General features: G+C 44.2%; 1 protein-coding gene across 10 annotated transcripts in view; it reads right to left on the reverse strand.

Moving 5' to 3' along the window:
- ADGRL3 (adhesion G protein-coupled receptor L3) overlaps positions 1-15,508 on the reverse strand; it is a 522,926-nt gene that overhangs the window by 38,818 nt on the left and 468,600 nt on the right. For 9 of the 10 annotated variants that reach the window (XM_054824728.1, XM_054824724.1, XM_054824725.1 and 6 more), the window contains one exon: positions 317-485. In XM_054824728.1, coding sequence (XP_054680703.1) covers positions 317-485 — 169 coding nt within the window. Of the gene's footprint in view, positions 1-316; positions 486-3,796; positions 3,824-15,508 lie in introns of all 10 variants that reach the window. The other variant, XM_054824729.1, reaches the window with a different exon arrangement.

Consider the following 15,508-nt stretch of genomic DNA (forward strand, 5'->3'; position numbering starts at 1 on the left):
GATGGGAAAGGAGAATCTGGCCGACAGCAGGCAAAGCCCTTTTGCAGGTTCGCTACTGTAAAGCTCTGCAAACTGCCAGCTGCCTTTTCCCTTCCCTCTGACCCAGCTGCTGAAATGCCACTGCCACATATCTTCGTTATCACCTCATTCCACTGCATCTTGCCGGTTTCCAGTCTAAATACCACCCTTATTAGGTGCATGGAGATAAATCTGTGTGAGACGAATTCAGGGCACACAGATGATGTTATGCTGCGGTTGTTAGGCAACAAAACACCCTGTTACCACCTCTTTTGCCGCTGGGAACCGTCTGTCTTACCTTTTTCTGGAGGACACAATGGAAAATGAATATAAACATTCCCTGCAGAGAATTGAATATGGTGAAGAGATACGCCATGATGACTGTGCTTTCATTAATATACATGAGTCCGAAGGCCCAGGTCAGTCCTAATAGGCAGAGTAGGGCTATTGCACCTATAACCCAGGACCTGTTGGGAGAAAAAAAAAAAAAAAAAAAAAGGATTGGTTTTTCATCTACAAAAGAAGGCACATGTCTACAAGCAGGAAGACTTTGCCAGTGGTTTTAGCAAAAAAGAAAATAGTGTATTAAAATGAGTCCTAAGGGGTTTTGTCTTCAAGTTGGACGCAGTTTACAAATCTTCAAGCTTGAGGAAATATATGGAAAGGAAAATGTTATGAGCATAGATATTTACCATAACCAAAGCATATTCATAACCACAATGTTTCTTTTCTTTTTTTTTTATGTAAAAGCAGTGTGTATGTAAATGACATGTAGATGCTATTTCTGCAAATGGCAGGAAAACAAAATAAACCAACCAAAACAACTCTAAATGTCACTTTTTTAGTGTCCACTGGTTTCACTGGGGCAGGAGTGCCAGCTGGATTATCTTCTTTACACTTAACACCAAAACACATGTATTGCTGCATTTTAGCTAGTCTCCCATATGCCTGTAAGCCAGATGATAAACAACTACAAGCAGGTGGGCAAGCCCTCACCACTTGCCAGATCGGCTGCGCACAAGGAGGCTCTCTGCAATGCTGCTTCACACTTCTTCCACTCTGCGATGAGGGGAAATATGTATACATGTATAGGCACTCACACACCACGTTTGCTAAAACAGTAGCTGCTGCCACACTTCTGCTTGGACAAAAGGAGGGGCAACCCTTCTTCACATCAGCTGTAAAAGATCATCACTTGCTCCACCCCAAGAGGGAAGCAGGAGTAGGGATGCAGCTACTGCTTGGCCCCAAACGTTGTTCAAGCAAATATGGGTAGTCTGCAGTTTCTGCTTGCTTTCTCCCAGTGACTTTCTGCTTGGACAGACAGAGCTGCGGACATGGGATGGCTGCTGCATGTTATTTTTTTCAGTGCACTTTCAGGAAAGCTGGAAGCTCTGCTGGGATGGCAGGATAAGTATTCCATGTTACCCTGCTAAATAACATTTAGTCATCTGCTAAATTAACTTCTCAGAGACTGATCTTCCAACACCAGGACATGAGATGAAGTGTGACAAGCAGGATAGGAACTGGGTCCTGCTCCTAGCCATCTCCTGAGTTTCCACATGCTAAATTACATACAACGTTAAAGGAATTGCTGCAGCACAGGGGAGGGAGTCAACTTCTAGCTGGGAAGCACAGCAAGAAGTGCATGGCAAGCAGCATCGTAAGCATCCCTTTGCCCTTTCCCTCAAGGCCTTGATTTTCTTCTGTCTTCACCTGCTATCATTAGGTGTAACATCATAAAAATGAATGCAATGATGCCCAATCTTTGCACCCCTTCATCACTGTTTAACCCTGCGATTCCCCAAAGCAGACAAGCCTGCAGCCAGCCAGCACCTCTGCTTCCTTGCCTGCCTCAAAGCAGCCTGGGCTGCTGCAGAAGGGCCCACAGGGACAAGGACCTGACTACATTTCTAAGCCACTTCAGCCTTGTAGAAACTTGGCCAGGGTTTGGGCATATTTGGGCTTCCATCTGCTAAGCAGAGAATGGGGCAAGGGGGAGAAAGATGAAGCAGCAGCAGCTTAGGGGAAAGATAAGTCTTGCAGAGGTCAGGCAGGCAATCTCCACTATGGAGACTCCATGGCAGATGCAGCCTTGAATCCTTTTCCTTTTAGCAGGGCTTGTCACAAACAGAAGCACACCAATGTTGTATTCATGTTTCCTGTTGTTTTTTTTTTTTCTTTAGGTATTAGAATGAAAATACAGCATTAAGTCTTCCACTGAAGTTTATAAAATATGTATTATTTAACCACACGACCAGAAGAGCTCCCTAAGGTAACCACTTATTAAGGCAGTTCTTTAAAAATCACTATTATGTATCTAGCAGACCAGAACAGCTCCTTTGAAGCATTTCCAGTCAATCCCGCTAATAAATATTTAGCATGATGCAAATTGAAAATGCACTCTCAAAATCCTTCAGAAAGGTAGCCACTAGATAAAGTTTACAGCTTTAGCCACTTGGTATATTTTTTTCCCTGAGATTCCACCATCAGTGAGAGCACATTATCATCTTAATTGCATGCCAATTTAAAAAAATACAATTTTTTTTTCCTTGAAAAAAGAACAAATGAAGTGGAAAACACTTTCTTCCCTCCTCTCCCCTTCTCTTCTTTTCCACGATTAAAAGCCTCCTGCGTTTACAGAGTCTTTTACAAATTATTCCCAGGGTATCAGAAAACTATTCTTGCTCTGAATCACAGCCAGTTCTTGAACCCGATTAAAGAGTCTTTGGCTGCAGAGATGTGGAGGACTGAAACAGTTATTTACTGGAAACATGCTACCTTCAGTAATGGAAAGGAATCTGTGGGTTAGAAGACCCTCAACAGTGCAAACTGCACATGTTACAGTGTTGTGCTTCAGAAAACAAGACCTGGAGATAAAGAGGGTGTGGAGATTACTTTGAATAGTTCCATCCCGTATCCGCAGAGAAAAAAAGAATCAAGCGATGAAAAAGAATATGGGAATGATGCTGCAAGAATGAACACAAAGGACTCTTCACCAGAAGAACAAACTGAAAGTCTACTGCAAAGTTGATTTGCTTCTATTTTGTGCTACTGTGCATTACTTTTTGGTTGCAGGAGAAAAAGTGTGGATGCCCTAAGGCATGTAATTTCTAGGCATTTTTGGCTTTCTTCACTTTTTTTTTTGGTGCGGCTTGTGGTTTTTGTTTTGCTCTTTGTACAGACTTGCTGTTGCTTTTTCACAGTTTTTCTTTTCTGTAGTGCAATTTTATAGCAATAAAGACACAAAACCATCCATGTTTTGGTGTAATTGAAAATCAGAGATTTACAATTAGGGACAATTAGGTACTTCAATGAGTAAGGAGACAGCCTCCACTGCACCAGACAGACTTGCTTGCACTGCTCCCATTAACTAGAACGGGAATCATGGGGACCCATGCACCTTTCTGAAAATTTACTTCAGTATTTATATTACCATAAAGCACTCTCAGTGACAGAGCACAGTGGACCAGAGGTATTTGTATTGGTATAACAAGTCTGTACTACACAGGATTAACTTGGGATCGTTCACCTTGAATTCAAGTAATGTCCAATCAAAGAATATAAAGCCAATGCAGTGACAATTGGTTGGCAATACATATGCAGCACATTTACTCTGCACGTTAACTGTATGCCTGACCGTTTTCCTGCACAGTTTGCTCTTCTGCCTCAAATGCGAATGACAGAAGCTTTAATGATTTTTCAATATTGATCTGACAGCTGGTTCATGAGACCACACTGATAAATGAAATTTATCAGCCATTCAGGTCATTCTTACTTGATGAAGGGTCTGTTATCCTCATAGCTAAAGAATGCATAGACATAAAGACAAGAACACCAACATTAGAAATATAACAACACAGAGAATATAGCTTACTACTAGTCTCCCTCCCTTCTCCCACTAGCCATCACCAAAACCAAAGGCGGGCTGGCATCAGGTGCGCCTGGTACACACCAGCAGCCAGCCTGGCTCACTGCCCCAGGGAACTGAAACACGACAGAGGATGCTGGCTTCACGCACAGCAGCGATCATCGTTAGCTGCGAGCTGCAACTACTCCTCCTGGCTACAATCACACAACTGTCAACTGACTTTGAAATCTCTTTTAAAAATCATGGTTATCTCTGGAGAAGATGAGTTTTGAAACTCCAGCATAGCCACCACAGAAGGCTTTCGTGCATTCAGGTGGCAAAACTTCACCGTGCTCCAGCACTCTCCGTCTGCGGTCCTGTAGTGTATTACAGGAACCTCTTTATTGCCGTTTACTTTTTCGTAAGTGTAGCTCCCAAGTTGCCAATTTATGAGCCAGACTGCAGCATTATCTTCTTTTTGAGATAATGGCATTAGGATCTTCTAAAGCCCTAGGTGACAGAAAGCATTGACCTATTTACTCCCATTTCACGGGGAAGGACAAAGAAAGGACTCTGCGTAGCAAGAGTTCAAAGCAGCCTGCTGCAGTGAAGACGATAAGATGGACCACTCAAAATGAGCTTCTGTCACTGTGGGGACACAAGATCAGTCGCAGCTGTTCTCCTAGGGGAGTCTCCCTGACCCTCTGGACAGGGTCTGCACTTAACTCTCCCAGGCCTCCTCTCCTCGCCGGTGTGCAGCTTTTGAAGCTGGGATCCCTTGCAGTGGCCACCATGGGTGCCAGAGATGGAGGCTGGTTCAGTATGTTCATCTCATTACCCCTGCCAATGCAGCTGGAGATCTTCTTCGGTCAATACTGTCAACCTGTCAAGCTATACCCTCTACTAAACAAACTGCTCCGCTCGGAGGGGACCAGCTTCAGCCCGAGTTAGAAAGGAGGTGTATTAAAGCTGAATGACTTTGAGCAGTAACTTCTGGCTGAGAGCAACACTAAGTATATCTAAGATGAGGCTTTGTGTTTTCTCCTCACAACGGCTGAAGCTGCACAGGGACAACTTCTGCACCATTCATGTGCACCTGAAGCCACAGAGGGGCCATCTGAGTATCAACGGGAGCAAGATTTAGCCCTCAGGGGAGAAAAGTGGTTTCACACAGTATATTGTACAAAACATTCCTGTTTTCTCCCCACCTTGTCCTTGGCTGAGACAGAAGAGGCAGTGATTCTGCTAGTCCCAGCTTTGCCCTGGCATGGTCACATGGGGTCTTTGGGAAAGGGAAGGAAAAGTTGTCAAATGGGATGGATCTGGCCACCCTCATAACACTTGCCCTAAACCCACTCTGAGCAGTGAGATATAAGTAGAGGACATGCTATGGGAGAGAAGGAGAGAAGGTATTTGTCCCCCCAACACTGACAGGTAAGCAGTGCTATCTCAGCTTGAACACCTACAGCATCCCTGGCTGTGGCCCCCCTGCCTCTACCCCTATCCCTCCCCAGCCATTCACAGCTCCCTGCAGCTCTGCTCCAGCATCCAACGACTCCTTCAACTTCGCTGGCTGCCATCCCTGCAGGGCTTCCCCTGGTCAGCAGCTGCCACCCTGACAGCTGCTCACTTTAGATCTTGTGCCACATCTGCCAGCCACATGAGGACATCTGAGCTACCCTGGGGCACTCAAAGGTGGTATCTAACAACGCACGGGGAAAGCACAAAGCATATCAGTATCAGGAAGGAAGGAGGAAGCAAGTGCAGAGAAGGCGGCTTGATGAAGGGAACTGAGCCCCTGCTTCCAAGACACAGCAAACTCAGCGCCTTTGGCTTAGCAAAACATAGGCTGAGACAGTGTGACATCCGCAGTGAATCTGGGGAGGTAGCAGGAACACAGCAAAGCCAGCGGTATTAAAAGGCTCCCCCCTTAGCTGTACCACTGGGGATCTCCAGCCCACCCCAGCTGTGTAGCACGATGTTGGTCAAATCCCTCTGCTTCTCTTTGCCCTCTCATCCACCGAGCCTGCAAGATCACTGGGGCAGGTTTCTGCTGTGCTTGTGGCATGTCTAGCACCACAGGACCTGCAGCTCCCCTGCGATGCAATTAAATTAAACGAAGACATGAGACAGTCTGGAGCTCCCAGCCCAGCAATGTGGGCGGGAGCAGGGCATGAATTTCTATTACTATATTCACAAGCACTTAGGTTTTATGGTAAAGATTTTACTGTTGAAATGTCACTGGTGATAGGTTATAAAAAGAGAGAATTAGGGAAATTTTTTACTCTGTTGCTGCTATCCAGACCCTCGCTAAGTTTCTCAGCGATCTCTAATAGCCTTTCTTCAAGGCAGCTGAAGGCTCCATTTCATCTTTGTGCAGGCAAAACGCGAAATCGGTAAACTCGGATTGCATTTTAGCTTGAGGCTAACACTTCAAAGCAGCTCAGGAGAAAACCGTCAAAAAGACCTGAGCAGTCTGCACCCCATTTCCACCCTGGATGTGCCTAGGACCTACTACCCAAAGCAAGCAGGTGCCTAAAAAAGTGAGATTTTCAAAGACACCTAACTCCCAAACACTTTAAATCTCTACACATAGGGGCCTGTAGGACTTAGTCTCTTATATCCCTCATGAAATACAGTTCATTCCTTTTCATTTTACCAACTCAACTGTTGTAAGAAGCTTAACTCTTGGGTTAGCAACAATTCATGTCTGACAAAAATTACTCCACAATGTTTTTTTTCCCCCCTGGTAAAGTCTGTGAAACGTATCAGTGCTGCAGTAATACTGTGTCATTATCTGCAATACATAAAAACCATCACTTAGACAAGAGAAAAGCCATGGAAGAGCCTTAGCTTACAAGAAAATAGAGCTGCTAACTGGAAAACTGAGATTATATTCACTAGTGGTACAAGCAAATAATAGTTGAAGCAGAAATCATTGGAAAGCCTAGCCTAGCACAGCTTGAGATGTTAGATCTGAAGTGCTTTCTCCAGATTTGGATACATTCTTCCAATTCCTGGCAGTAAGGGATACAGCCCATTGAATTTAAACTATGTGATTCTGATCCCTCCATAGTTAACAGCAGACTGGTACCACCACAAAGAGCAATTTGTCCCCTGCAAGAACAGGTATTTAAGGTAGGTAAGGCTTTGCCACTCCCTGAAGAAATACCTTTCTCCACTGACTGCAGAGGAAACCTGAATGGTGGCTTATGTGGGGGCTTCACTTTCAAATACCTGAAGTTAAAAAGCTGATCTTTAGTGGTTGTGTTATTTCTTTAACCTGTGAAATCTTACCTCACCTCCCTTGCGTTCCTTGCAGCCCAGATGATGGATAGTGGATGGTCTACCAATCTGTATAAATACCTAATTCATTTTCTAATCTTAAAAAAGCCCTGACTTTACCTTGGGGCAAAGACTTCTTAAGGTTAATTACACATCATGTAAAACTCTTTCAAAATCTTATTTAAGTTACATGTCTTTCAATTTCCCAGAGTACTTTCTCCTTCAGTGATGAGAAAGGATTGTTCATATTACCTTCTATATGCCTGTGATATTTCCAGACCAATACTTTTTTTAAAAGTTGCTAAAATTAGCTACTTATATCCTTGTTTAGATGCTTAAAGAATTTCAAAACCAATGCATCCTAAGCTCGGAAACCCCTTTTGCACTGCCTATCCTTGTGTCCTGGTTTCAGCTGAGAGGGTTAATTTTCTTCATAGTAGCTAGTATGGGGATATGTTTTGGATTTGTGCTGGAAACAGCGTTGATAATATAGAAATGGTTTTGTTCTATGGACCTATTGTTGAGCAGTGCTTACACAGAGCCAAGGCCTTTTCGGCTTCTTGCACTGCCCTGCCAGTGGGATGGCTGGGGGTGCACAAGGCGTTGGGAGGGGGACACAGACAGGTGACCCCAACTGACCAAAGGGATGTTCCATACCATATGATGTCATGCTCAGCATATAAGGAGCTTGGGGGAAGAGGAAGGAGGCGGGGGGGGGCAGCGGCGGCATTCGGAGTGATGCCGTTTGTCTTCCCAAGTAACCGTTACACATCAGGGAGCCCTGCTTTCCTGGAGATGGCTGAACACCTGCCTGCCCATGGGAAGTGGTGAATAAATTCCTTGTTTTGCTTTGCTTGTGTGCACAGCTTTTGCTTTACCTATTACACTGTCTTTATCTCAACCCACGAGTTTTCTCGCTTTAACTTTTCCAGTTCCCTCTGCCATCCCGATGGGGGGGAGTGAGCGAGCGGCTGCGTGGTGCTCAGCTGCCGGCTGGGGTAAAAGCATGACACCTTGTAAAACCCCAGCATGGACCTTTTTGACACAAGGTGACCGAATTGCCAGCATATACACTGGCATCCCAATACAGAGCCACAGACAATCTGCAACGTATATTATATGGTGCAAACCACTTCCAAGTATGTAGATTAGCAATATCCTGGATTGTGAAAGCCTTCATTTTTTTTTTTTCAGCAGGAAAAGTAAGGCAAGAATTTACCTTCACACACAGATTGGTCCTAAAATGCTGCTGAACAGAGAAAGCCTGTTATCAAAGAGCAGCTATTTAGCTCTCATTTAAAAAGAATAATGTCTGGTCTTCTTACATTTTGAAAAGAGTTTACTATTTTTTTTTTATATTTAACAAAATGTAGTTTTTGAACCACATTTAGAGTAAAACTGGGCCTTTAGTAAACTCCTACATAACTAAACAACTTCAGGTGTTCTCATTTTATCCAATCCTTTATGGTTTAACTTTACCTAACTCAAATTTATCACTCTTTTGACAATTCAAAGTGTTTTCCCATCTCTCAGGATAGCAGGAAAAGGCTCAGTAAGTACATGGACTCAGTGCTTGGGCCCCAAAATAACACGGTTTGGCTAGAGAGCAAAAATACCAAAATGAGTACACAGGACCTTTAGTAGCTGTTACGGGTGATGAAACCCAAATAAAAATAGATGGATGATGTGCCTCCTCAAAAGCATTTGGAAAGACCCATGGAATTCATTTTAATATGGCACAAATAAAGCAGAGAGACAGACGTTTCCTGCAGGCAAGCATGAGAGAGACACAAAATAAAGCGTGCTATTGTGTTTCCTCACTGCCTGCCGATATGAGGCAGTAGGGATGTTTGTTTTCTCTCCCCCCCTTTTTTTTTTTTTAAATTTCAAGGATTAGAAAGGATTGATTTATTGAACTGCTGAAAATCTACAGGAAGGAGTTGGAAAGTCCAGCACTACCCTCATAAAGCAAACGGGTTCATCGCTAATTAGTGAAGGAGTGTCTTCATGTTGAGAAAAATCAATTGCAAGCAATAAAAGAGTGCTTAAAGGATTTTGCCTTCATGTTTCATGACAAAGTTACCACCTTGATGGCATGAAGCCAAATGTCTTCCTAATCGCCTTCCTTAGGCTACAGGCATTCATCACATGGCTTTCCAAGCCATCATTTACAAGTCTCATCTTCTGGCTCCTGAATTGTCTTTGACAGTTGGTGGCCAGTCCCCTGAAGACTTCTGTAACCATCTTGGGGGTCACTGGTCCTGTCACAGTTTCATTTGCAGAAGAAACCCCTGGCTTTACGTGCCTTGGAGTTCTGTAAAGGTTGGGGTCCTACCTCCTGGCATAAGGGAAATTTTATAGAGATTGAAAGCCAATTCTGACTTCCACTGGTAGCTCTGAAAATTTTATCCAGACAAATAAGGCCAAACCCTCCTTGGCCCTATGTGATGCCCAAGCCCAAGATTTGGGGCCACCTATGCCTGATTTTTTTCTACCAAAGGCAAAGCATCATCCCTTTCCCCCCCAACTCCAGGGAAGGCCAGGGAAGTCATGGCCTGCTTTCTGAGAGTTGTCCTTAATTATTGCTATTGGAAAGAGCAATTCTGTTAAGCTCATCTCATTTTCTGTAAGTAATTAATTACCCTCAGAACTGCTTACCCTATTTATTTCCTTCCTCCTAACTTTGCAAAGGCATGGCATGATTATTCAAACCACACTGATGTGTAACCACATATCTGATTGTTTCCACACAGTATGGATTCAGCAAAGCCTTTAGACACATTTGTATTATCCAAATAGCACCAAGCAGGGCTGGCTGACAAAATACTTAAAAATGTATGACCTTTTAAAACAATAATCATGATTTATGGGTTCACAGAAAGACCTTAGGTATTTAATATCTTCCAGGACACTCTCTCAAATCAATAACCACTGATTGATTTTTTTTTTTAAGTTCGGAAAGGACGACACCTGTCAGTAGGAAGATTAGTGCTTTACAATCACCATTCAACGTTAAGGTAGCCATCACAAAAAACATAGATAAACAAGCAAAACCCAAAGCCAAAACAGTCAGATATTAACCCAACCTTCTGTGAAAAACTCAAACAGCAGCAGATTGCAACAAACAAAATCGGATGCTGCCATCAACATCACTGGGCAAAAAAGGCACCCAAACAGAAGAGCAATCATCTCAGTTGATTTTTCAGCATCGGCAGGGTTTCTGTGTCCAAGGTGCTCACAAACTGCACTCTGGCAAAATATAAATGCACCGTATCTTTTCTTGGTAGGAAGCTTGTAAATACTTAATTTTGTGCCAACTCCAAGTGATTTTTCTAGGTTTGCTTTAGGCTGCCTGTTCAAAGTTTGCTGATGCTGAGATGCAGATGAAGGCTATATAGGAGCAGCACTGAGCTACCCAGGGGACTAGGAAGCACAGTGCTTTCTTACATAGGATCCAGGGACATGCTAAGTTGACCGTCAGGCTTGTGAAGGCACGGTACTCTCTCTCAAGGCCATATGAGGCACAAAGATCATAGCCTGAGCTCCTGCACAGGGAAAGTGAGGCAGGCACTTTCTAACGCCCAGCTCATTACTCCACAGCTAACATCTACGCTTCACACTGGAGAAGGTTTTCCAAGGGAGAGAAAAAGCTATTCCTCATTTTCAGAAGTACCCAGATCATTTGGTCATCCTTGTGAAACACTCCTCTTAAGTTTTCTGGTGACAGAGAATATGCTGTCTGCACATCCCAAGCACCATTAAAACACACACTTCATTTCTCATCCGAGTTTATCCAGACCCAAACACTGGGTCGGGGACTCTTTTTGTTCCCAAGGATCAAATTATCCTTTCCTGGAGCAGGAATCCAGGGATGATTCCTCTCCAAAAGGCATCCCTGGAGCTGCTGTGCTCTGAGTCTGCTGTCCCCAGAAGCCAGAGGCATCAAAAAATGCTGCATATGGCGCAGCTGGCTGGGAAGGAGAGATTTTCAATGCCCTATTCTTGAACAGCCCGCTCAGTTAGTCTTTCTATTTTGTTAGTAGAGCTGTATGAAAATCTTAACAGAAAGCTCATTCTTTGCAGGCACTGCTATTTTATTTAACATTATAAGTTATAGGTAATGGCCAGTCAGGATTTCAGGTCATGTTTAACAGAGGTTCACTGTGGCTCCTGTAAGTGTTTGCATTCACTACCTTGTGTTTCAAACCCTTTATACCTCATCCTTTCCAGCACTCACGCCAACGCATGCACCTCCTTGAAGATGCATGGGTGCACATAACCTCCTCTCTCCGCTTGCTGCTCCAAAGAAGCAGTCTGCATGGTGCCAGAGACGCTCAGCCCTTACTTCACCGGGAACTGAGAATGCTGAAGATACAGGATTGGGCCTTCTGCACCCAGATGCTGCGCTGGGCACGCTCCCAAGAGCTGGACCCCTTCCTTGTGCTGTGTCCTCACTGCGCACTCCCAAGCAACCACAAACCCAGAAGTAATTAAAGTGCTGCTGTTCTGCAAGTGAAGTCCCTCAGGTGAACAAAACTATTTGGCATCACAAACTATTTGCAAGTTGTAGCATCTTATGATTAAACAAAAAAGATCTGGAAACCAACAGATGAGTTTAAATCTCAATAGCAACAGATGAAATAATCCTTATTGTCTCCCTACTTTCACTTGTTTCTAAAATGGTTAGAATAAAGCACAAACTAATCTTCCTTTAGTAAAAGGATACCTGCTACAAATTATTGTTCTGCATCAGCAATGTAAGCTCTTCCTACCGAAGGAGAAGAAATCTTGCATTTTCAAAAGTCTAACTCGTTCGTCACTGCACCAAACCCAGGATGTTTACTTTTTCTGCATTTCAATCAGCTGAGTAAATAAAACCAGACTGGTAAACCTCTGTTCCTGCCAGCACAATACCGCTGTGTTAAATCGAGGATTTAATTTAAACATTCCCACAGATGATTTTTGGAAGTTCTATTTAACCCTTGTTTTCAATTTTCTACCTAACTCTGAGGATTTTTTTTATGACTTAAGAAAACCCGCAGGACTGAAACAACAAGCTAATCTGGGGGCTGGGATTAGTCATGTCTCTTTAAATAAAATACATATGTTGAAGCAAGAAAATGAGCAGATAATCACTTACACCCATACAACATATGGGGAGAGTGGGATATGGCGATGGTTTGTAAAAGAAGCATATTTTCAAGAGGGGCTTCTCAATTTTGTGCCTGATGCTCGTCGCCCCTTGCCTCCCCCAGCCTAGGCCAGGCTCCCTAAAAGAGCCCAGACTGGGCTTTGCGAGGTTTTATACAGTAATAATCAACACTGACTCTTTGCATTTGGCTCCTACTTTTGGCTTTTAGGTTGCACATTCTCAAATTTATTTCCGTAAGCTTGTGAGCAAGAGACTACCGTGGAAAAAAAAAAAAAAAAAAGGAGTATGGTGTGAATTTTGTTTCAAGCCAGAAACGTGGGAGAACATACACTTTTTTATTTATCCATTAAATCAGGGCCATGTGTCTTTAGCCCTGGACCATTTGAAGCTCCCACGGCAGCCAGTGAGCTGAGAGGGGCTTGTTTTGGTCATTTGGGGATTGATTTCTGAAGGTTGCAGAGCAGGACATTTTTGCATCATCCCCATTAATGGGATTTCAGCATGTGTTCTTTTGAATCTGGCCACAATACCTAAAAACATTCTCTCCTGTGTGTTTGGAATAAATACATTTTTTTCCAGGGAATTTCAGGTTTTTGATATAGTGCTTATTCTGTTGTTGCAGAAGATGGGATGGGAGCAGGTTTCCACAAAAGGGAAGAAAGCTGCAACAAAACTACAGCGATTAATGCCAGGATTAAACTGTTTCAAGGCCTCTAATTAATAGTGCCTCTTTAGCAACAAGAGGAGCTCCCAGCTAAGACTCTGGGTCTCCCTGTCTGAAAGAAAGAAAATTAAATTTCCAGGATGACTTTCGAATGAGTTTGTATTGCACTGGATGAGCTTTTCCGACAAACCCGGGACTACAGCCCGACACGCTCCTCTTTGAAGAGGTCCCGAGATGTACTTTCTAAAGAGCATCCAGGTGGCCTATGGCACAAGCCAAGCTGTACCCCGACTAAAACAACAATGCAATAAAATGGGACAAAAAGAGAAGTGATTTGACAAAGCCCTTTGCCTCCTGCCTTCTTTCTAGCAGGACCGCAACTGCACTTGGCAGCCACGGCCGACGTGTCGCCCTTCCAAAGTAAATAAAATGAAATCTCGTTGCCACATACTGCAGCACAGAAGAATGTCAGGAAGTCTGGTCTGGCCGGGGGAAATGCTAACAAACCCAACCGCAGCCAGGCAGCACCGGGGGGAGAGGGGACAGGCGCCCGTGAGAACTTCAAAGGAAAGGTTACGTCTGTAAGGAAGAGAAAGGATGGCTTCTGGTCTCTGCTAGCAGAAAGGAGGTTTCACACTCTCCACCCTGGCCATTTGGAGATGCCCTGCGTAACTTCAGGCACGGCAGCTGCTCGGCCCCGTGGATGAATCCTTTCAATCTGCTTATAAGATTTGCCTTTTGTTAACTAAATAACTGCTCTCCCCACCCAATTTTCTACCAGTTTTCCATGTCAGTAACTAACGTGTCTCACGTTGTGCACAATAACAGCATACAGCAAATACAGGACCTCAGGTTTCAGCAGATATGGTGAAGAGCACATCTGGATTACCATCAGTGTAGCCCCTCTTCTTTTCCCTTTACTAACTCCACAATGACTTGCATGAGCAGTATTTAAATGGCTGCAAAACAAGCACTGTACTGACATACAATGCAAAGGCATTTGGGGAGGGGGTTCATCTGAAACCCTCTGTTTTGCACAGAGAATGGGGGTTAAGCATCCGGAAACACATGGATGGTTTGTCATGCTGCAGCATCTGGCACGGGTCAGATGAAAACCTGGTGTGTGAGGACCACAAGCAGCCACAGTACATGCCTGACCACCTGGAAAGGAGTTGATGGATGGAAAACTGAAGAGCCGTGCCAGACTATTCACATATAGATGTATTTTCCTTTGTCACATAAGTCTTCCTACAGGAATGTGAGTATAAAAAAGATTCAGTGTACTCCTGTCTATGACAGTCTGAGACATTTCACACATCTAACATCTACCCGGCACAATGGAAAAGTGAGAAGGAGAGACTTTGAGCTGTTCGACTCCAGAAATCACTCCACACGGCAGCAACCTCCGGTAAAACAGCCTCACAGCTGCTCTAAAGTATTCCAGCTGGTAACACATCCTCATGAGGAGCCATCTGCTAGCAAGAATGCATCAATACCACACTGATACGCCTATAGTCTCCACCTTGCAGGCTACAGATGCAAGCAGCACAGCAGGCTTTCGCCATCCAAAAAGCTCGTGTAGTCCCTGGCTTGTAAGATCTGTCTTCCCCGCAAGCTTGTAAAGGCTGAGGGAATCAGTTCTCCAAACCAACACCTTCCTGGGTGCATTTGTCGACAGTGAATCAGTTTGTGCTCATGAGCAATTCATGCACCCTTTGCATCCCACTGACGCTCTCAAGATGGGCCACAAACGAGATAAAAGCGATGTGGGGAGAGCTACCAAAGACTAAATGATTCTCCTCACTGCCCACCTCTGCTCACCTATGTTTGCTGACAAGCTGCAAAGAGATGAAAGAGCAATGGCCACAGTGGACCTCAAGCACCCGGAAACAGCCATTGGAAAAAGATAGGAAGGAAAATCTTCTCCTGCAGGCATTTGGGGAGGCATGGGCAGACGCTACATGCACCACCCAAGAGGCAGATGTTTTGGTGTCCTTGTCTGTGTCGCTTTCATGCTAAAGAGGTCTTTAAAAAGAAGAAGAGATACCCTCCCAGGGTGAACCCCTAAAATTTCTGTTTAAACATACTGAAGGAAGAAGTAAAACTCAACTTTTTCAAAAGGTCCTAGGTAAAAGTGTGCTACTCTTGGTGATGGTACCTGTTGTGAAATGGGAGCTAGTCTGTCCTCCTAGCATCAGTGGTAGGCACAGACACTCTTGCAGCTCCGGACAGCATATCCCACGTACATGAACTCACATCTTCGGCTACATGCCTCAAAAGCAGGACTAGAGCAGGAACCTCTCAGTGGGTGCAACCCACTGAATCAGCTCAGTACCAACCTGCCATTCTGGAAGGATGCTCTTGGCACAGGGGGAAGGACCAACATACGTGGCTACCCTACTTCCCTCTTGAAAGTGCTGGGCTAAGCTGGAAAAGCTAACGTGGATAAAAAATAAACTAGATCTGTACTCATCAAATCTCTTGCTGGGTAACCAGTGCTCCACTGCTGGAATTTCAGATTCTCCCATGCTGGCACAAT

The sequence above is a fragment of the Grus americana genome, chromosome 4 (assembly GCF_028858705.1).
Source record: "Grus americana isolate bGruAme1 chromosome 4, bGruAme1.mat, whole genome shotgun sequence".
NCBI lineage: Eukaryota > Metazoa > Chordata > Aves > Gruiformes > Gruidae > Grus > Grus americana.